Source organism: Hemiscyllium ocellatum, chromosome X (genome assembly GCF_020745735.1).
Source record: "Hemiscyllium ocellatum isolate sHemOce1 chromosome X, sHemOce1.pat.X.cur, whole genome shotgun sequence".
Lineage (NCBI taxonomy): Eukaryota > Metazoa > Chordata > Chondrichthyes > Orectolobiformes > Hemiscylliidae > Hemiscyllium > Hemiscyllium ocellatum.
The window spans coordinates 1,884,721-1,906,781 of record NC_083453.1 but is presented as its reverse complement, the minus strand read 5'-3'; the positions used below and the strand labels follow the sequence as shown (position 1 = coordinate 1,906,781).

General features: G+C 50.1%; 1 protein-coding gene across 5 annotated transcripts in view; it reads left to right on the top strand.

Moving 5' to 3' along the window:
* LOC132805765 (calcitonin gene-related peptide type 1 receptor-like) overlaps positions 1–22,061 on the top strand; it is a 161,659-nt gene that overhangs the window by 96,222 nt on the left and 43,376 nt on the right. For 2 of the 5 annotated variants that reach the window (XM_060821000.1, XM_060820999.1), the window contains 2 exons: positions 10,558–10,744; positions 18,500–18,610. In XM_060821000.1, the coding sequence (XP_060676983.1) occupies positions 10,558–10,744; positions 18,500–18,610 (298 nt within the window). Of the gene's footprint in view, positions 1–7,537; positions 7,613–10,557; positions 10,745–18,499; positions 18,611–22,061 lie in introns of those variants that run through there. The other 3 variants (XM_060821003.1, XM_060821002.1, XM_060821001.1) reach the window with 2 other exon arrangements.

The window sequence follows — 22,061 nt, the reverse complement described above, 5'->3', positions numbered from 1 at the left end:
GAGCTCTGTGTCCAGTTCAGTGTCAGTCCCACATTGAGCACTGTGCCCAGTTCAGTGTCAGTCACACATTGAGCAGTGTGTCCAGTTCAGTGTCAGTCCCACATTGAGCACTGTGCCCAGTTCAGTGTCAGACCCACATTGAGCACTGTGCCCAGTTCAGTGTCAGTCCCACATTGAGCAGTGTGCCCAGTTCAGTGTCAGTCCCACATTGAGCACTGTGTCCAGTTCAGTGTCAGTCCCACATTGAGAACTGTGCCCAGTTCATTGTCAGTTCCACATTGAGCACTGTGCCCAGTTCAGTGTCAGTCCCACATTGAGCAGTGTGTCCAGTTTAGTGTCAGTCCCACGTTGAGCACTGTGTCCAGTTCAGTGTCAGTCCCACGTTGAGCACTGTGCCCAGTTCAGTGTCAGACCCACATTGAGCACTGTGCCCAGTTCAGTGTCAGTCCCACATTGAGCACTGTTCCCAGTTCAGTGTTAGTCCCACATTGAGCACTGTGTCCACTTCAGTGTCAGACACACATTGAGCAGTGTGTCCAGTTCAGTGTCAGTCCCACATTGAGCACTGTTCCCAGTTCAGTGTCAGTCCCACATTGAGCACTGTGTCCAGTTCAGTGTCAGTCACACATTGAGCACTGTGTCCAGTTCAGTGTCAGTCCCACATTGAGCACTGTGTCCAGTTCAGTGTCAGTCCCACATTGTGCACAGTACCAAGTTCAGTGCCCGACCCACATTGAGCACTGTGTCCAGATCAGTATCAGTCCCACATTGAGTACTGTGTCCAGTTCAGTGTCAGTCCCACATTCAGCACTGTGCCCAGTTCAGTGTCAGTCGCACATTGAGCATTGTGTACAGTTCAGTGTCAGTCCCACATTGAGCACTGTGCCCAGTTCAGTTTCAGTCCCACATTGAGCACTGTGTCCAGTTCAGTGTCAGTCCCACATTGAGCACTGTGTCCAGTTCAGTGTCAGTCCCACATTGAGCTCTGTGTCCCGTTCAGAGTCAGTCCCACATTCAGCACTGTGCCCAGTTCAGTGTCAGTCCCACATTGAGCACTGTGTCCAGTTCAGTGTCAGTCCCACATTGAGCACTGTGTCCAGTTCAGTATCAGTCCCACATTGAGCACTGTGCCCAGTTCAGTGTCAGTCCCACATTCAGCACTGTGCCCAGTTCATTGTCAGTTCCACATTGGGCACTGTGTCCAGTTCAGTATCAGTCCCACATTGAGCACTGTGTCCAGTTCAGTGTCAGTCCCACATTGAGCACTGTGCCCAGTTCAGTGTCAGTCCCACATTGAGCACTGTGCCCAGTTCAGTGTCAGTCCCAAATTGTGCACTGTGCCCAGTTCAGTGTCAGTCTCACAGTGAGCACTGTGTCCAGTTCAGTGTCAGTCCCACATTGAGCAGTGTGCCCAGTTCAGTGTCAGTCCCACATTGAGCAGTGTGTCCAGTTCAGTGTCAGTTCCACATTGTGCAATGTGCCCAGTTCAGTATCAGTCCCACATTCAGCACTGTGCCCAGTTCAGTGTCAGTCCCACATTGAGCACTGTGTCCAGTTCAGTGTCAGTCCCACATTGAGCAGTGTGCCCAGTTCAGTGTCAGTCCCACATTGAGCTCTGTGTCCAGTTCAGTGTCAGACCCACATTGAGCACTGTGCCCAGTTCAGTGTCAGTCCCACATTGAGCACTGTGCCCAGTTCAGTGTCAGTCCCACATTAAGCAGTGTGTCCAGTTCAGTGTCAGTCCCACATTGAGCACTGTGCCCAGTTCAGTGTCAGACCCACATTGAGCACTGTGCCCAGTTCAGTGTCAGTCCCACATTGAGCACTGTGCCCAGTTCAGTGTAAGTCCCACATTGAGCCGTGTGCCCAGTTCAGTGTCAGTTCCACATTGAGGACTGTGTCCAGTTCAGTGTCAGTCCCATATTGAGCTCTGTGTCCAGTTCAGTGTCAGTCCCACATTGAGCACTGTGTCCAGTTCAGTGTCAGTCCCACATTGAGCACTGTGGCCAGTTCAGTGTCAGACCCACATTGAGCAGTGTGCCCCGTTCAGTGTCAGTCCCACGTTGATCACTGTGCTCAGTTCAGTGTCAGTCCCACATTGAGCACTGTGTCCAGTTCAGTGTCAGTCCCACATTGAGCACTGTGCCCAGTTCAGTGTCACCCCACATTGAGCACTGTGTCCAGTTCAGTTTCAGACCCACATTGAGCACTGTGCCCAGTTCAGTGTCTGTCCCACATTGAGTACTGTCTCCAGTTCAGTGTCAGTCCCACATTGAGCACTGTGCCCAGTTCAGTGTCAGTCCCACATTGAGCATTGTGTGCACTTCAGTGTCAGTCCCACATTGAGCACTGTGCCCAGTTCAGTGTCAGTCCCACAATGAGCACTGTGGCCAGTTCAGTGTCAGTCCCACATTGAGCACTGTGTCCAGTTCAGTGTCAGTCCCACATTGAGCACTGTGCCCAGTTCAGTGTCAGTCCCACATTCAGCACTGTGCCCAGTTCAGTGTCAGTCCCACATTGTGCACTGTGCCCAGTTCAGTGTCAGTCTCACAGTGAGCACTGTGTCCAGTTCAGTGTCAGTCCCACATTTGAGCACTGTGTCCAGTTCAGTGTCAGTCCCACATTGAGCAGTGTGTCCAGTTCAGTGTCAGTTCCACATTGTGCACTGTGCCCAGTTCAGTATCAGTCCCACATTGAGGAGTGTGTCCAGTTCAGTGTCAGTCCCACATTCAGCACTGTGCCCAGTTCAGTGTCAGTCCCACATTGAGCACTGTGTCCAGTTCAATGTCAGTCCCACATTGAGCAGTGTGCCCAGTTCAGTGTCAGTCCCACATTGAGCTCTGTGTCCAGTTCAGTGTCAGTCCCACATTGAGCACTGTGCCCAGTTCAGTGTCAGTCCCACATTGAGCAGTGTGTCCAGTTCAGTGTCAGTCCCACATTGAGCACTGTGCCCAGTTCAGTGTCAGACCCACATTGAGCACTGTGCCCAGTTCAGTGTCAGTCCCACATTGAGCCGTGTGCCCAGTTCAGTGTCAGTCCCACATTGAGCACTGTGTCCAGTTCAGTGTCAGTCCCTCATTGAGCTCTGTGTCCAGTTCAGTGTCAGTCCTACATTGAGCACTGTGTCCAGTTCAGTGTCAGTCCCACATTGAACACTGTGTCCAGTTTAGTGTCAGTCCCACATTGAGCACTGTGGCCAGTTCAGTGTCAGACCCACATTGAGCACTGTGTCCAGTTCAGTGTCAGTCCCACATAGAGCACTGTGTCCAGTTCAGTGTCAGTCCCACATTGAGCACTGTGTCCAGTTCAGTGTCAGTCCCACATTGAGCACTGTGCCCAGTTCAGTGTCCGTCCCACATTGAGCACTGTGCTCAGTTCAGTATCAGTCCCACATTGAGCACTGTGTCCAGTTCAGTGTCAGTCCCACATTGAGCACTGTGTCCAGTTCTGTGTCAGTCCCACATTGAGCACTGTGCCCAGTTCAGTATCAGTCCCACATTGAGCACTGTGTCCAGTTCAGTGTCAGTCCCACATTGAACACTGTGTCCAGTTCAGTGTCAGTCCCACATTGAGCACTGTGTCCAGTTCAGTGTCAGTCCCACATTGTGCACAGTACCAAGTTCAGTGTCCGACCCACATTGAGCACTGTGTCCAGATCAGTATCAGTCCCACATTGAGTACTGTGTCCAGTTCAGTGTCAGTCCCACGTTCAGCACTGTGCCCAGTTCAGTGTCAGTCGCACATTGAGCATTGTGTACAGTTCAGTGTCAGTCCCACATTGAGCACTGTGCCCAGTTCAGTTTCAGTCCCACATTGAGCACTGTGTCCAGTTCAGTGTCAGTCCCACATTGAGCACTGTGTCCAGTTCAGTGTCAGTCCCACATTGAGCTCTGTGTCCCGTTCAGAGTCAGTCCCACATTCAGCACTGTGCCCAGTTCAGTGTCAGTCCCACATTGAGCACTGTGTCCAGTTCAGTGTCAGTCCCACATTGAGCACTGTGTCCAGTTCAGTGTCAGTCCCACATTGAGCACTGTGCCCAGTTCAGTGTCAGTCCCACATTCAGCACTGTGCCCAGTTCATTGTCAGTTCCACATTGGGCACTGTGTCCAGTTCAGTATCAGTCCCACATTGAGCACTGTGTCCAGTTCAGTGTCAGTCCCACATTGAGCAGTGTGCCCAGTTCAGTGTCAGTCCCACATTGAGCACTGTGCCCAGTTCAGTGTAAGTCCCACATTGAGCCGTGTGCCCAGTTCAGTGTCAGTTCCACATTGAGGACTGTGTCCAGTTCAGTGTCAGTCCCACATTGAGCAGTGTGCCCAGTTCAGTGTCAGTCCCACATTGAGCTCTGTGTCCAGTTCAGTGTCAGACCCACATTGAGCACTGTGCCCAGTTCAGTGTCAGTCCCACATTGAGCACTGTGCCCAGTTCAGTGTCAGTCCCACATTAAGCAGTGTGTCCAGTTCAGTGTCAGTCCCACATTGAGCACTGTGCCCAGTTCAGTGTCAGACCCACATTGAGCACTGTGCCCAGTTCAGTGTCAGTCCCACATTGAGCACTGTGCCCAGTTCAGTGTAAGTCCCACATTGAGCCGTGTGCCCAGTTCAGTGTCAGTTCCACATTGAGGACTGTGTCCAGTTCAGTGTCAGTCCCATATTGAGCTCTGTGTCCAGTTCAGTGTCAGTCCCACATTGAGCACTGTGTCCAGTTCAGTGTCAGTCCCACATTGAGCACTGTGGCCAGTTCAGTGTCAGACCCACATTGAGCAGTGTGCCCCGTTCAGTGTCAGTCCCACGTTGATCACTGTGCTCAGTTCAGTGTCAGTCCCACATTGAGCACTGTGTCCAGTTCAGTGTCAGTCCCACATTGTGCACAGTGCCCAGTTCAGTGTCCGACCCACATTGAGCACTGTGTCCAGTTCAGTATCAGTCCCACATTGAGCACTGTGCCCAGTTCAGTGTCACCCCACATTGAGCACTGTGTCCAGTTCAGTTTCAGACCCACATTGAGCACTGTGCCCAGTTCAGTGTCTGTCCCACATTGAGTACTGTCTCCAGTTCAGTGTCAGTCCCACATTCAGCACTGTGCCCAGTTCAGTGTCAGTCCCACATTGAGCATTGTGTACACTTCAGTGTCAGTCCCACATTGAGCACTGTGCCCAGTTCAGTGTCAGTCCCACAATGAGCACTGTGGCCAGTTCAGTGTCAGTCCCACATTGAGCACTGTGTCCAGTTCAGTGTCAGTCCCACATTGAGCACTGTGCCCAGTTCAGTGTCAGTCCCACATTCAGCACTGTGCCCAGTTCAGTGTCAGTCCCACATTGTGCACTGTGCCCAGTTCAGTGTCAGTCTCACAGTGAGCACTGTGTCCAGTTCAGTGTCAGTCCCACATTTGAGCACTGTGTCCAGTTCAGTGTCAGTCCCACATTGAGCAGTGTGTCCAGTTCAGTGTCAGTTCCACATTGTGCACTGTGCCCAGTTCAGTATCAGTCCCACATTGAGGAGTGTGTCCAGTTCAGTGTCAGTCCCACATTCAGCACTGTGCCCAGTTCAGTGTCAGTCCCACATTGAGCACTGTGTCCAGTTCAGTGTCAGTCCCACATTGAGCAGTGTGCCCAGTTCAGTGTCAGTCCCACATTGAGCTCTGTGTCCAGTTCAGTGTCAGTCCCACATTGAGCACTTTGCCCAGTTCAGTGTCAGTCCCACATTGAGCAGTGTGTCCAGTTCAGTGTCAGTCCCACATTGAGCACTGTGCCCAGTTCAGTGTCAGACCCACATTGAGCACTGTGCCCAGTTCAGTGTCAGTCCCACATTGAGCCGTGTGCCCAGTTCAGTGTCAGTCCCACATTGAGCACTGTGTCCAGTTCAGTGTCAGTCCCTCATTGAGCTCTGTGTCCAGTTCAGTGTCAGTCCTACATTGAGCACTGTGTCCAGTTCAGTGTCAGTCCCACATTGAACACTGTGTCCAGTTTAGTGTCAGTCCCACATTGAGCACTGTGGCCAGTTCAGTGTCAGACCCACATTGAGCACTGTGTCCAGTTCAGTGTCAGTCCCACATAGAGCACTGTGTCCAGTTCAGTGTCAGTCCCACATTGAGCACTGTGTCCAGTTCAGTGTCAGTCCCACATTGAGCACTGTGCCCAGTTCAGTGTCCGTCCCACATTGAGCACTGTGCTCAGTTCAGTATCAGTCCCACATTGAGCACTGTGTCCAGTTCAGTGTCAGTCCCACATTGAGCACTGTGTCCAGTTCTGTGTCAGTCCCACATTGAGCACTGTGCCCAGTTCAGTATCAGTCCCACATTGAGCACTGTGTCCAGTTCAGTGTCAGTCCCACATTGAACACTGTGTCCAGTTCAGTGTCAGTCCCACATTGAGCACTGTGTACAGTTCAGTGTCAGTCCCACATTGAGCTCTGTGGCCAGTTCATTATCAGTCCCACATTGAGCACTGTGCCCAGTTCAGTGTCAGTCCCACATTGAGGAGTGTGTCCAGTTCAGTATCAGTCCCAGATTGAGCACTGTGTCCAGTTCAGTGTCAGTCCCACATTGAGCAGTGTGTCCAGTTCAGTGTCAGTCCCACATTGAGCACTGTGTCCAGTTCAGTGTCAGTCCCACATTGAGCACTGTGCCCAGTTCAGTGTCAGTCCCACATTGAGGAGTGTGTCCAGTTCAGAGTCAGTCCCACATTGAGCACTGTGTCCAGTTCAGTGTCAGTCCCACATTGAGCACTGTGCCCAGTTCAGTGTCAGACCCACATTGAGCTCTGTGTCCAGTTCAGTATCAGTCCCACATTGAGCACTGTGCCCAGTTCAGTATCAGTCCCACATTGAGCACTGTGCCCAGTTCAGTGTCAGTCCCACATTGAGGAGTGTGTCCAGTTCAGTATCAGTCCCACATTGAGCACTGTGTCCAGTTCAGTGTCAGTCCCACATTGAGCACTGTGCCCAGTTCAGTGTCAGACCCACATTGAGCACTGTGTCCAGTTCAGTGTCAGTCCCACATTGAGCACTGTGTGCAGTTCAGTGTCAGTCCCACATTGAGCTCTGTGGCCAGTTCATTATCAGTCCCACATTGAGCACTGTGCCCAGTTCAGTGTCAGTCCCACATTGAGGAGTGTGTCCAGTTCAGTATCAGTCCCAGATTGAGCACTGTGTCCAGTTCAGTGTCAGTCCCACATTGAGCAGTGTGTCCAGTTCAGTGTCAGTCCCACATTGAGCACTGTGTCCAGTTCAGTGTCAGTCCCACATTGAGCAGTGTGTCCAGTTCAGTGTCAGTCCCACATTGAGCACTGTGCCCAGTTCAGTGTCAGTCCCACATTGAGGAGTGTGTCCAGTTCAGTGTCAGTCCCACATTGAGCACTGTGTCCAGTTCAGTGTCAGTCCCACATTGAGCACTGTGCCCAGTTCAGTGTCAGACCCACATTGAGCACTGTTTCCAGTTCAGTGTCAGTCCCACATTGAGATAAACACAATTTCTAAGTTTGTGAATCTCATGATGGTTTGGGGTGGAAATGGTCAATACTACGGAGGACTGCTATAAACGACATGAAGATACTAATCAACTTGCAGAAAGGGGAACCAATTGGCAACTGACGTTGAATGCAGTGAAATGTGAGGTAATCCATTTTGGAGAGTGCGAGTCGAGTTGGGTTGAGTAACAGAGGGATCGATAGAAAATTTATCGCAAAGGAAGAAGACATTTAGCCATTAGTGTCTGTAGCAGCTGAATGAACTAGCCACCCATTCGCAATTCCAGCACCTGTACCATCACCTTACAGACTCCAGCACTCTTGGTGCAGATACGGGTACCTTTTAAATGAATTGAGTGTTTCTGCATTAATCACGAAACTGGGCAGGGAATTCCAGACTCCCACCACCATCGCTCCCTCTAATCCTTCTCCCACAGCACCTTCAATCTGTGCCCTGATTGGAATAGATCTTCCCTGTCCCACTCGATCTAACCCCCCTCATTATTTTGAACCCCTCATTTAAGTCAGCCCTCAGTCTTCGCTGTTTGCAGGAAAACCGCCCCAGTCTACCCGAGCTCTCCTCCGAGCTCCATCTTCAACCCCTGGCAACATTTTTTGTGAATGTCCTCTGGAACAATGTGTCCTTCTTGGAATGTGGCAACTTGAACTGTGCACCAAATTCTTGTACAGTTCCTGCATCACATTCCTGCTTTTCTATTCATTACTGTGCCCAAGGAATGGACGCATCCCATAAGCCGCCTTCACCATCTTACCCACCCGTTCTGCTTCCTTCAGGGGCCAGTGGGCATGCCCTCCAAGTTCTCTCACTTCCTCTCCTTCTCTCAATGCTCTCCCACTTATTGTGCCTTCCCTTTTGCTTTGTGTACTACCTCGCAGTCTTGGAGTGAATTCTACTTGGCACTTTTCCACCCACAACTGCACCATTGACATCACCCTGTTGCCTCCATCTATTGTTTCCACTATCAATGACCTAGCCAACGTTTCTGTCATCTGCACATTTCCCAGAAGGCATGTTCAAGTGCACGTCATCAATATATATCACTCAGACAGCAAGTACATCAGCACAACACCTTTCGGATATTGCAGTACAAGTGCCCCAATCGCTAAAAGTTTTGCCTGAGCTTAACAAAGCCGATTGAAAATAAAGCAAACCCAGCTTTATTTTTAGAGCAATAGAATTGAAAAGTACCGAAGCTCTGCTGAACCACACTTAAGAGTAGACCTTGCAGGTCCGGTCACTATAGTGTGGCAGATGGATGTGTCCAGGAACTGGATGTCCATGGTGAAGAGAAGTAGGCAAACGTGAGGACTGCAGATGCTGGAAACCAGAGTTTAGATTAGAGTGGTGCTGGAAAAGCACAGCAGGTCAGGCAGCATCCGAGGAGCAGGAGAATCGACGTTTCGGAATCTCTATTCCTGATGAAGGGCTTTTGCCCGAAACGTCAATCTTCCTGCTCCATGCTGAAGACAAGGCAGTGATGGCCGGGGAAACAAAAAGCTTGGAGGTGGAGGGCGTGGATGGTGTCCCGAATGTGTGTGGGCAGTGCCTGGACCAAGGGGCACAGGACGGTGTCAAGGTCAGCGGAGATAAGGTCGGTGGGGCAGGAGCAGGCTGAGACAATAGGTCCACTAGGGCAGTCAGGTTTGTGAATTCTGGGTTAGAGTTCGAACCGGGGCTCCCGGACTATGAGGCTGAAGGTGGTGGATGGGAGATCCCCTGAGGCGATGAGGTTGTGGATGGTTTGGGAGATGATGGTTTGGTGATGGGAGTTGACGTCATTCTTGAGGGGCAGTAGGACGGGATGTCTGCGAGTTGGCGCATGGCCTCAGCAGCATGGAGGTCAGTGCGCCAAACTACCACTGCACCCCCTTTGTCCATTGGTTTGATGGTGAGGTTGGGGTTGGAGTGGAGGGAGTGGAGGGATGTGTGTTGCGAGGGTGAGAGGTTGAGGTGGGTGAGGGGGATGGACAGATTGAGGCAGTCAATGTCCTGGCAGTGGTTGGCGATGTAAACTTCGCCCGTAGTGTCTAAGGATGAGCAGCCTAAGAGGATTAGCCATGGGAAACAGGGATAGGGTAGAATAAAAAACAAAGAACAAAGAACATTCCAGAACAGGAACAGGCCCTTCGGCCCTCCAAGCCTGTGCTGATCCAGATTCTCTGTATAAACCTGTTGCCTAGTTCCTAAGGATCTGTATCTTTCTGCTCCCTGCCCATTCATGTATCTGTCTAGATACATCTTAAATGACATTATTGTGCCCACCTCTACCACCCCCACTGGCAATGTGTTCCAGGCACCCACCACCCTCTGCATGAAGAACTTTTCACGTATATCTCCCTTAAACTTTCCCCCTCTCACTTTGAACTCATGACCCCAAGTGACCGAGTCCCCGACTCTGGGAAAAAGCTTCTTGCTATCCACCCTGTCTATACCTCCCATCATTTTGTAGACCTCAATCAGGTCCACCCTCAACCTCTGTCTTTCTAATGAAAATAATCCTAATCTACTCAACCTCTCTTCATAGCCACCCACTCCATCCTGGTGAACCTCCTCTGCACCCTCTCCAAACGATCCACATCCTTTTGGTGATGTGGCGAATACTGTACGCAGTATTCCAAATGTGGCCAAACCAAAGTCCTATACAACTGTAACATGACCTGCCAACTCTTGTACTCAATACCCCATCGGATGAAGGAAGGCGGGCCATATGCCTTCATGACCACTCTACTGACCTGCGTTGCCACCTTCAGCGAACAATGGACCTGAACACCTAGATCTCTCTGTCCATCAATGGTCCCCAGGGCTTTTCCATTTACCGTATATTTCGCTCTTGAATTGGATCTTCCAAAATGCATCAACTTGCATTTGCCCGGATTGAACACCATCTGCCGTTTCTCTGCCCAACTCTCCCATCTATCGAAATGGTGCTCCATTCCCTGACAGTCCCCTTCACTATCTGCTACTCCACCAAACTCTGGTGGAGCGGTGGGTCAGGCTGGGATGCTCTTTGATGGGTCGGTGTGGACTCAATAGGACAAACAGCCTGTGTCTACACTCTCCTACATTCTAGGATGACTCGACGAAAGGAAATGCTTCATCTTTCCAGTCAACCCAGGAGACGGAAACGAACCAGGAGACGCCAGAATACATGGCAGAAGGAAGTCCAGAAACTGTGGGCCAGACACGAGACAGAATAGTGTCAGCACAATTTGAGTGCTACTTAAAGATCATCAGTGACCCACCATATGGGAAAGAAGGTATGGACATGCAGTGAAAAATCTGACTGCAGACAGCAACCGAGAAATCCGTTTGCTCTTCACAGTGATCGTTTGTGACTCGTTTTCCTGTAGACAAGCTGATTACTTGAACAGGCGTGCTGACCTTTCACACTGTCCTTTCACACTGAGGGACCGGGTGGGACAGTGGGTTATCACACTGTCCTTTCACACTGAGGGACTGGGTGGGACAGTGGGTTATCGCACTGTCCTTTCACACTGAGGGACCGGGTGGAACAGTGGGTTATCACACTGTCCTTTCACACTGAGGGACTGGGTGGGACAGTGGGTTATCACACTGTCCTTTCACACTGAGGGACCGGGTGGGACAGTGGGTTATCACACTGTCCTTTCACACTGAGGGACCGGGTGGGACAGTGGGTTATCACACTGTCCTTTCACACTGAGGGACCGGGTGGGACAGTGGGTTATCACACTGTCCTTTCACACTGAGGGACCGGGTGGGACAGTGGGTTATCCCACTGTCCTTTCACACTGAGGGACCGGGTGGGACAGTGGGTTATCACACTGTCCTTTCACACTGAGGGTCCGGGTGGGACAGTGGGTTATCACACTGTCCTTTCACACTGAGGGACCGGGTGGGACAGTGGGTTATCACACTGTCCTTTCACACTGAGGGTCCGGGTGGGACAGTGGGTTATCACACTGTCCTTTCACACTGAGGGACCGGGTGGGACAGTGGGTTATCACACTGTCCTTTCACACTGAGGGACCGGGTGGGACAGTGGGTTATCCCACTGTCCTTTCACACTGAGGGACCGGGTGGGACAGTGGGTTATCAGACTGTCCTTTCACACTGAGGGACCGGATGGGACAGTGGGTTATCACACTGTCCTTTCACACTGAGGGACCGGGTGGGACAGTGGGTTATCACACTGTCCTTTCACACTGAGGGACCGGGTGGGACAGTGGGTTATCACTCTGTCCTTTCACACTGAGGGACCGGGTGGGACAGTGGGTTATCACACTGTCCTTTCACACTGAGGGACCGGGTGGGACAGTGGGGTATCACACTGTCCTTTCACACTGAGGGACCGGGTGGGACAGTGGGTTATCACACTGTCCTTTCACACTGAGGGAGCGGGTGGGACAGTGGGTTATCACACTGTCCTTTCACACTGAGGGACCGGGTGGGACAGTGGGTTATCACACTGTCCTTTCACACTGAGGGACCGGGTGGGACAGTGGGTTATCACACTGTCCTTTCACACTGAGGGACCGGGTGGGACAGTGGGTTATCACACTGACCTTTCACACTGAGGGACCGGGTGGGACAGTGGGTTATCACACTGACCTTTCACACTGAGGGAGCGGGTGGGACAGTGGGTTATCACACTGTCCTTTCACAATGAGTGACCGGGTGGGACAGTGGGTTATCACACTGTCCTTTCACACCGAGGGACCGGGTGGGACAGTGGGTTATCACACTGTCCTTTCACACCGAGGGACCGGGTGGGACAGTGGGTTATCACACTGTCCTTTCACACCGAGGGACCGGGTGGGACAGTGGGTTATCACACTGTCCTTTCACACCGAGGGACCGGGTGGGACAGTGGGTTATCCCACTGTCCTTTCACACCGAGGGACCGGGTGGGACAGTGGGTTATCCCACTGTCCTTTCACACTGAGGGACCGGGTGGGACAGTGGGTTATCACACTGTCCTTTCACACTGAGGGACCGGGTGGGACAGTGGGATAACCCACTGTCCTTTCACACTGAGGGACCGGGTGGGACAGTGGGTTATCACACTGTCCTTTCACACTGAGGGACCGGGTGGGACAGTGGGTTATCACACAGTCCTTTCACACTGAGGGACCGGGTGGGACAGTGGGTTATCACACTGTCATTTCACACTGAGGGACCGGGTGGGACAGTGGGTTATCACACTGTCCTTTCACACTGAGGGACCGGGTGGGACAGTGGGATAACCCACTGTCCTTTCACACTGAGGGACCGGGTGGGACAGTGGGTTATCACACTGTCCTTTCACACTGAGGGACCGGGTGGGACAGTTGGTTATCACACTGTCCTTTCACACTGAGGGACTGGGTGGGACAGTGGGTTATCACACTGTCCTTTCACACTGAGGGACTGGGTGGGACAGTGGGTTATTACACTGTCCTTTCACACTGAGAGACTGGATGGGACAGTGGATTATCACACTGTCCTTTCACACTGAGGGACTGGGTGGGACAGTGGGTTATCAGTCTGTCCTTTCACACTGAGGGACTGGGTGGGACAGTGGGTTGTCACACTGTCCTTTCACACTGAGGGACTGGGTGGGACAGTGGGTTATCACACTGTCCTTTCACACTGAGGGACTGGGTCGGACAGTGGGTTATTACACTGTCCTTTCACACTGAGGGACTGGGTGGGACAGTGGGTTATCACAGTGTCCTTTCACACTGAGGGACTGGGTGGGACAGTTGGTTATCACACTGTCCTTTCACACTGAGGGACCGGGTGGGACAGTGGGTTATCACACTGTCCTTTCACACTGAGGGACCGGGTGGGACAGTGGGTTATCGGACTGTCCTTTCACACTGAGGGACTGGGTGGGACAGTGGGTTATCCCAGTGTCCTTTCACACTGAGGGACCGGGTGGGACAGTGGGTTATCACACTGTCCTTTCACACTGAGGGACCGGGTGGGACAGTGGGTTATCACACTGTCCTTTCACACTGAGGGACCGGGTGGGACAGTGGGTTATCACACTGTCATTTCTATTTGAGTCACGGGTGGATGACTCAGGGGAAAACCACAGCGTCATGGTAATCCAAACTCCTCTGAGAAAAGGCAGAGAGGCTGGGAGGCAGATTAGAAAGGTAGGAATAGTGGCTAACTCAGTAGCTCGAGGGGTAGACAGTCTAGTTTACAGCTGAGAGTATGGACCTTCTGGCCACTTGGCCTTCCGGACAGTGTTCCAACTTGTCATTGTATGCACTTAAAATGAGAGCCTACTGCTGAATCTGAGCTGAAGCCAATTGCAGCACAACCCTGACCTCTTTCAGTCATCAGAGCATGGGTTCCTGGTCCATCACTGTTACAATTAACATCCATAAAGATATCGGTAGAACTTTCTCACATCAAAGATGACCACCGAACCTTCCATCTCTCTTTGGGCAGACCTTCGTTTGGCATCAGCCAAAGTCCAGGAAGCATCTGCTATCGGGCATTCCTCTCTGCTGGGTCACGGGGTGAGCCCACACTACCCCAATACCATACAGGGAGGCATTGCATGTTGGCATCGCATCTCACTTGGGATCGCAGGGGGCCAACACCTTAGATGACAATAGCTGTTTTTTCCCTTCCCGAAAGGCTGCTTCTCAGCTACCAGACCGTTTCAAAGGCTGACCCTTTGTGAACATGAAAGATAAGGGTACTAAGATGGAGGCATCTTACATCGACATTTTCCGTAATAATTCACCAACTGAAGGAAAGACCCAAGCTCCAGTACAGATGTAGGAACCAGGGCACCTTTGATCACCCTCACTTTATTTTCCAATGGATGCAAGCTGGTCTTGGAAACTCTATAGGCCAAGTAGGTTACTTGGGGTGACTGGAACACACATGTTTCCCTCGAAGACCTTCACATGCAGAGGATAAACATGTAAGCACTACGTCCAAGTTCTCCAAGTGCTCTTCATTGGTCTTCCAAATTGTTGGCACATCATCCAGATAAATGGCGACCTGCGGGTGACCTTGTCTGCTTGAAAATGGCACAGGCTGCTGCTACCCCAAATGCCAGTCTCACATATTGGTGCAACCCCTCAGGGGTATTAACTGGAACACACTTCTGGCAATCCTCAACTAATCGCAGTTGCAGGTCTGCATGGCTCATGTCCAGTTTTGTGAAGGACAGCCCCACCCCACCGCCAGTTCTGCATGTAAATCCTGTCATCCACCAGACTAGGTATTTGTCCATCCGTGAAAAGCAGTTTAATGTTTGTTTCTAATCCACACAAAGGTGAACCAACCTATTCAGCTACCCATTCCCCAAACCCCACTGCTTTGACGATTCCTTTGCTTTCCAGCCCTTCTCATTTCTGCCTCTATCTTTGTGCTTAAGGGCAAATGGCACCAGGTATGCCTTGCAGGATCATGGAATTGCTTCCTGGTCAGGCTGGCCTTGGCCCCTTGGATAGTCCCTAGACCTTCCTGAGAAACTGGTAGAAAGTGAGGATTGCAGACGCTGGAGATCAAAGTCGAGAGCGTGGTGCTGCAAAAACACAGCTGGTCAGGCAGCATCCGAGGAGCAGGAGAATTGATGTTTCAGACATCAGGCCTGATGAAGGGCTTGAAACGTTGATTCTCCTGCTCCTCGGATGCTGCCTGACCCACTGTGCTTTTCCAGCACCAGACTCTCTTCCTGAAAAACTCCTCGGTATTTACTTAGGACCTCACTTGGGCCTGAGCCTTTTACTCCAACCAGTGACAACTGAGCCAGCTCCTTCTCATAAGGAACTGGAACTGAAGTTGTCTCCTTAATCTGTGGGAGACCCCCAGGATAGGTTCACAGCCTGGCCGAGGTCTCATGCAAACTGAAGGGTTGGAGTCGAGAGCACATTTTGGGAAAGACTGGTTTCGTGATCATGACCTGAGTCTGCACACAATAAGGACCAGCGACTACAATGGCCTGTTGATGAATATTTGAACGGTTTGGCCAAGGTTCGGCTTTGTTTTGGAGTTTTGCTGTGGGCTGACCTCGAGGCTCTCTGTTCAGGATATGCCCTCAGTCAGTCGAGTGGTGTTTCCCAACCTCAGTCAGCCTGACGAGAGTGTCCACTTCCATTGACATACCTTGGAGGTCAGAAGCTCCACTTGCTGCGTGTTCTAACAGGAAAGCCAGCTGCGATGCCTCTTTGAAGACCAGTTGCGTAGTACCTGACACTAACCCAGCTAGCACAGAGCCGGCTCTCAGAGTGAGCAGAATCCCAAACTCTCCTATTTCTATCTGTCAGCCAGGACTCCCTGATTAGACCAGGTTAACAGCCCCAATCAAGGAACTCTGACTCTGGGTCCACCTGGCTGACCTCTTTTGCAATCACTACAGATTCCATCGGCGGTTTCAAAAGGGAGCTGGATATATATTTGAGAGTGATGAAGTTAGAGGGCTACAAAGATAGCGCTGGAGAATGCGTCTAGCTGGGTCGCTCTCCTGGGAGCTGGTACAGATATGAAGGGCCAAATGGCCTCGTTCTGTCCTGTAAACTTTGATGACTCTGATTGGTGTGAACTGAGAGACTGGGACCTGTTGATTTCAGGTGTCACTGAGTCTCTGGCAGTCTGAATATGAGTGGGGTTTCTGGGCTTTACTGATTGAGTAAAGTGACTCGTGTCTCTCTGAGCTTGCACTGGCCAGGCCTACGGATGCTTTAACCAGCAGCGCGCTCACACAGCGGTGACTTGTCAATGAAGGAGATCCTGTTGCTTGTGGATCCACTCATCCATTTTGTTGAGAGGTCGAGCCAAGACCTGAATGTTGCCTCATCATCATTAATGCAATGGGGTGTCCCCTTTCACTGTGGATAGGAACATAGACATGGGAGCAGAGGACCACTCAGCCCTTTGAGCCTGTGCTGCTATTCAATCCGTTTGCAGCTGATTTGGATTGCTGTATGTTCGATTGCTGGTCTCCTTCCTATCGGAAAGATGTTGTGAAACTTGAAAGGGTTCAGAAAAGATTTACAAGGACGTTGCTGGGGTTGGAGGGTTTGAGCTACAGGGAAAGGCTGAACAGGCTGGGGCTGTTTTCCCTGGAGCGTCGGAGGCTGAGGGGTGACCTTATAGAGGTTTATAAAATCATGAGGGGCATGGATGGGGTAAAGAGACAAGGTCTTTTCCCTGGGGTTGGGGAGTCCAGAACTAGAGGGTATAGGTTTAGGGTGAGAGGGGAAAGATATAAAAGGGACCTAAGGGGCAACATTTTCATGCAGAAGGTGGTGCGTGTATGGAATGAGCTGCCAGAGGAAGTGGTGGAGGCTGGTACAATTATAACATTTAAGAGGCATTTGGATGGGTATATGTATAGGAAGGGTTTAGAGGGATATGGGCCGGGAGCTGGCAAGTGGGACTAGATTGGGTTGGGATATCTGGACGGGTTGGACCGAAGGGTCTGTTTCTGTGCTGTACATCTCTATGACTCTATGAATATATGGATCTGTAAGTGTTAAGACTGATGATGTCTTCTGGACAGAACAACTCAGCATCTCAAAAAGAATGAGAACCAACATCCAAATCTTTCTCAGTCTCTTTTACAGAGGCCTGTCCTCATCACTGTAACCTGGAATGAATTGCCAACTTGTCAATAAACTCAGTCTTGTTCAATGGAACAGTCTTTTCTAGTTAGACCAGGAAATGCATCTCCTCTGCAACACTCAGCCAAGCAGGGCCTGTCATTCCCTGCCAGAAAAGAGACGGCAGTAGCAATTGTCATCATGAGTAGCAGCTCTGACAGTGAGTGGGCACCCCCATACTACAGTGGGCTCAGCTCCCCACAAACTCAACTGCCTCCCCCCAATAACTGAATTCCTTGCCCATCAAAACTCTACCTCCCTCAGCCTTGAATACATTCAATGACTCCTCATTGGGCAAGCCTTTCGTTCCAGCAAGGAGTCAAGTGAAACCCCTCTGTACTGCCTCGAATCCACTTGTACCTCTTCACAACAAAGGAGAGCAGACTCTACATCGTTCTCCAGATATGGTCTCACTGAGGGCTTGTACAGCTGACATAAAACCTCCCTCCATTTATACTCCATTAGCCCTGCAATAAATGAAAGCATTCCACTTACCTTCCTAATCACTTGTACCTTCAAATTGACCTTTTTGCAATTCACATACTTGGATTCCCAGATCCCTCTGCACCTTTGGGGGTGGCATAGTGGCTCAGTGGTTAGCACTGCTGCCTCATAGCGCCAGGGTCCCAGGTTCGATTCCAGCCTCGGGTGACTGTCTGTGTGGAGTTTACACATTCTCCCCATGTTTGTGTGGGTTTCCTCCCACAGTCCAAAGATGTGCAGGTTAGTGTGGATTGGCCATGCTAAATTGCCTGTAGTGTGAGGTGCATTAGTCAAAGGGAAATGGGTCTGGGTGGGTTACTCTGCGGAGGGTCAGTGTAGACTGGTTGGACCGAAGAGCCTGTTTCCACACTGTCGGGAATCTAACCTATCAGATTTCAGCATTCTGCAGTCGCTCACTATTTAAATAACCCACTGCTCAGCACATAAGAGACCAGTGCTGTTAATATCCCGAACCCCATCCCTTCTGAGGACCCTATTCCCATGCCTAGAAATCAGTACCAGCTCCTGTGCTGAAGTCATGAGAATAGTTAGCTTGTCTCATTTTGATGCAGCAGCAATCAGGTGGTGAGAAGCTGCCTGTGTAGGAAGCATTGCCCGGACATGGCAGAGGGGCAGTGCTGTAATCCTGCCGATGGGCTTCTCAGTCAGGCTCCTGTTGTTCCACAATCCCTTACTCAGCTTCAGCTGAGCAGCTGAAACATGAAGCGGCCGATTGTTGGGGATTATGGAGCCAAGCGACGTGAAGGTGTATCACACAGCCACCTCCTTCTGTCTCAGAGAGAAGACTGGAACCTGAAGTTGAGGGCCAAGTGAGCAACATGGCACATTTGAGGAGCACCAAGGTTCAGAGGAACATTCAGAAAAGCAGTTAAGAAGAAAGTAAACATCTGATCTGCTGTTTTCACTGCTTTGCAGGTTCCTACTGTAACCGTACCTGGGATGGATGGCTGTGCTGGGATGATGCTTCTGCCAAATCGATGTCTGCACAGCATTGCCCTGATTACTATCAGGTCTTTGATCCTGCAGGCAAGTCTATTTATCGAATTCCATCCCCATCCACCTCCCAAACGTACCTTCATCTTCAGCGCATTGTTTTGTGACCTATGACCATAAACACACATACCACAAAGAGGAAATACTCAAATAGGGCTCCTAATGAAAAGAAACACAAACTCTGTTCCCAGTGAGATGCCATCTGTAAAACTGTGAGCAGTTCCGGGCTCCAAACCTTAGCAAAGAAACACTGGCTTTGGAGGGAGTGCACAACAGATTCACCAGAGTGATAACTGAATCCAACTGGGTGAAGAGATAGGGAGAGATTAAACAAATTTTCGCTGTCATCCCTGGAATTAATAGGCCAAGGGCTGATTTGATCAAAGATTTCAAGATATGAAGAAGAGATAGGGGAGATGGAAACACTTGGTGGGGTGGCACAGTGACTCAGTGGTTAGCACTGCTGCCTCACAGCATCAGGGTCCTGGGTTTGATGCCAGCCTCGGGTGACTGACTGTGTGGAGTTTGTACGTTCTCCCCGTGTCTGTGTGGGTTTCCTCCGGGTGCTCCGGATTCCTCCCACAATCCAAAGGTGTGCCAGTCAGGTGAATTGGCCATGCTCAATTGCCCCATAGCGATAGGTGCATTAGTCAGAGGGTAGTGGGTCTGGGTGGGTTACTCTTCGGAGGGTCAGTGTAGACTGGTTGGGCCGAAGGGCCTGTTTCCACACTGTAGGGAATCTGATCTACTTTTCACTTGTAGGTGGGTGCAGGTGTCCAGGACTGAGGGGCATAATCAAAAATTAAAGGCACGTATCAATTTTCTGATTTCAGCTTTGTCGTGCATGCTGGTTGGACAATAGTGATCCCAAAACACCCAAAGGATTCTGAAGTGATCATTGGAATGTAGGACCAGGAGGAGACCATCAGCTCACTGAACTATCCCACCATTCAGTGAGATCAGGGCTGATGGGTGACCCAACTCCATAGGCCTGCCATTGTCCACTTTTAACTTAACAGCTGGAACAAGTACCCATCATTGTCACTTTGAATTTTAATCATTGATTTCTCACAATCGCCATGAGAATCCCAATCTCCTCCTGTCCTGTGTACAATCATAGAATTGTACAGCACAGAAACAGACCCTTCAGTCCCACTTGTCCATGCTGACCAAATATCCCAAACTAATCCAGTCCCATCTGCCAGCATTTGGCTTATATCCCTCTAAACCCTTCCTATTCATATACCCATCTTTTAAATGTGTAACTGTACCAACCTCCACCACTTCCTCTGGCAGCTCATTCCATATACTCTCTACCTTCTGTATGAAAAGGTTACCCCTTAGGTCCCTTTTTAATCTTTCTCCTCTCACCATCAACCTCTGTCCTCTAGTTTTGGACTCCCCTACCCTGAGGAAAAGACCTTGGTTATTCACGATTTTATAAGCCTTTATAAGGTCACTCCCCAATCTCCAACATTCCAGGGAAAACAGACCCAGCCTGTTCAGCCTCTCCCTGTGACTCAAACCCTCCAACCCTGGCAACATCCTGGTCAATCTTTTCTGAACTATTCCAAGTTTAGTAACATCTTTCCTATAGCTCGGAGACCAGAATTGAATGCAATTTCACTCCTGACTGGTCTGTCTCTACTTTTTGATTATGGCCTTCAGTTCTGAACATCTGCCCCCACCCACAATAAGTGGAAACAGTTTCCTTCTCCCCATCCATCTCTTCTTCATATCTTGAAATCTTTGATCAAATCATCCCTTGACCTTCTAAATTCCAGGGATGACAGCTAAAATTTGCTTAATCTCTCCCCATCTCTTCACCCAGTTGGAGTTCAATTATCACTCTGGTGAATCTGTTGTGCACTCCCTCCAAAGCCAGTGTTTCTTTGCTAAGGTTTGGAGCCCGGAACTGCTCACAGTTTTGCAGGTGGCATCAAACCAGGAACAAAAACAGAAATTGCTGGAAAAACTCAGAAGGTCTGGCAGACTCAATTCTGAAGAAAGGTTACTGGACCCAAAACGTGAATTCCGATTTCTCTTCACAGATGCTACTAGACCTGCTGAGTTTCTCCAAGAATTTCTGCTTTTGCTTCTGATTTCCAGAATCTGCAACTCTTTCTTTTTCTTTGTTTCGTGATCTAGTCAGGGCTAAGTGTAACTAAAGCTTATATTCGAATCCACTCGGTATAAAGGCCAATATTCCATTCACCTTTTCAATGTCTTGTTTTGTACTTGGTCATGACATTTAAATGATCTAAGTATCTGGATCCCCAAGTCTTTTTTGTTCCTCCGCGTTTCTAGCTTTTCCCCATTTAGAGAGAATCCTGTTTAATCCTTTGTAAGTCTCAAATGGATGAGTGCACATTTTCCAACACTCAAATCCATTTGCTAGCTTTGCTTTTCCAACTACGCTGTTTACAATGCTGCCCATTTTTTATGTTCTTGGTACATTTGGATATGTGACTGTCTGCCTCATCAATACAGTGAACATCTGAGGCCCCCATGCAGTTTGTTATGGATCACCATCAGTCAGGTCCTGCCAGTCGGAGGATTTGTCCATTGTCACTACTCTCGGTCTCCTTCCCTCAGCCAGTTTCCCATCCGGTCAATAATTTGCCTTTGGTTCCATGAACCTAAGCTAACAGTCGCTTATGAATTATTTTATCAGTTGCCAACTGAAAGTCCACAGTCAGCACAGTTACCATTAGACTAGCCCTTTTACTTTCCAAATGTTCATTGAATTCAAATTTCACAATCTGCAATGTTGGGATTTGAACCCATGTCCCTGGAATGCTGAATTACTAGTTCAGTGACACTGCCATTATGCCACCAATTGAATGAGCACTACAAGCTCATGGCAATTTCAATGCTATTTCCCCACACTCTGCTTCCTGTAAGGAATCCATTCCTCTTATTCCTCTGTTTGCATTGCCTCTGTTCTAATGATGCCACCTTCCATGCAAGTGCTTCTGATATGTCATCCTTTCCCCTCAGCCGAGAATTCTCAACCACTGTGATTGACAGAGGCTCCCTCTACTCTGTCTGAACATTCCTGGTCTCACCTTTCCCATTTCCTTCTCTCATCCTCACTTTTAACCCAGCAACCTCTAAATGCAACAGATGATCCTCTGCCATTTCTGCCATCTCCAAGGTGGTCCCTCCCCCTCCCACATCCTCACCTGCCCTTCCTTTTTCAGAATCCTAAAGGGCCTGTTCCCTTCGTGACACCTTGCTCCATTCTTCATCATCCCAGACACTCCCTTCCATCCCAACAGCAGCTTCCTGCCCAAGTGCAGGAGATGCATCATCTGATCTTTTCTCTCTACTCTTTCCATTGTCGTTGGCCTCAAAAACTCTGTGGGATGTGAAACAGCAATCCACTTGTACTTCTTCCAATCTGATTGACTGAGTTTAGAGATAACAGTGCACCTCAACACTGGGGAGGTAAAACACAGACTGGGTGACTGCTCTGTGCAAC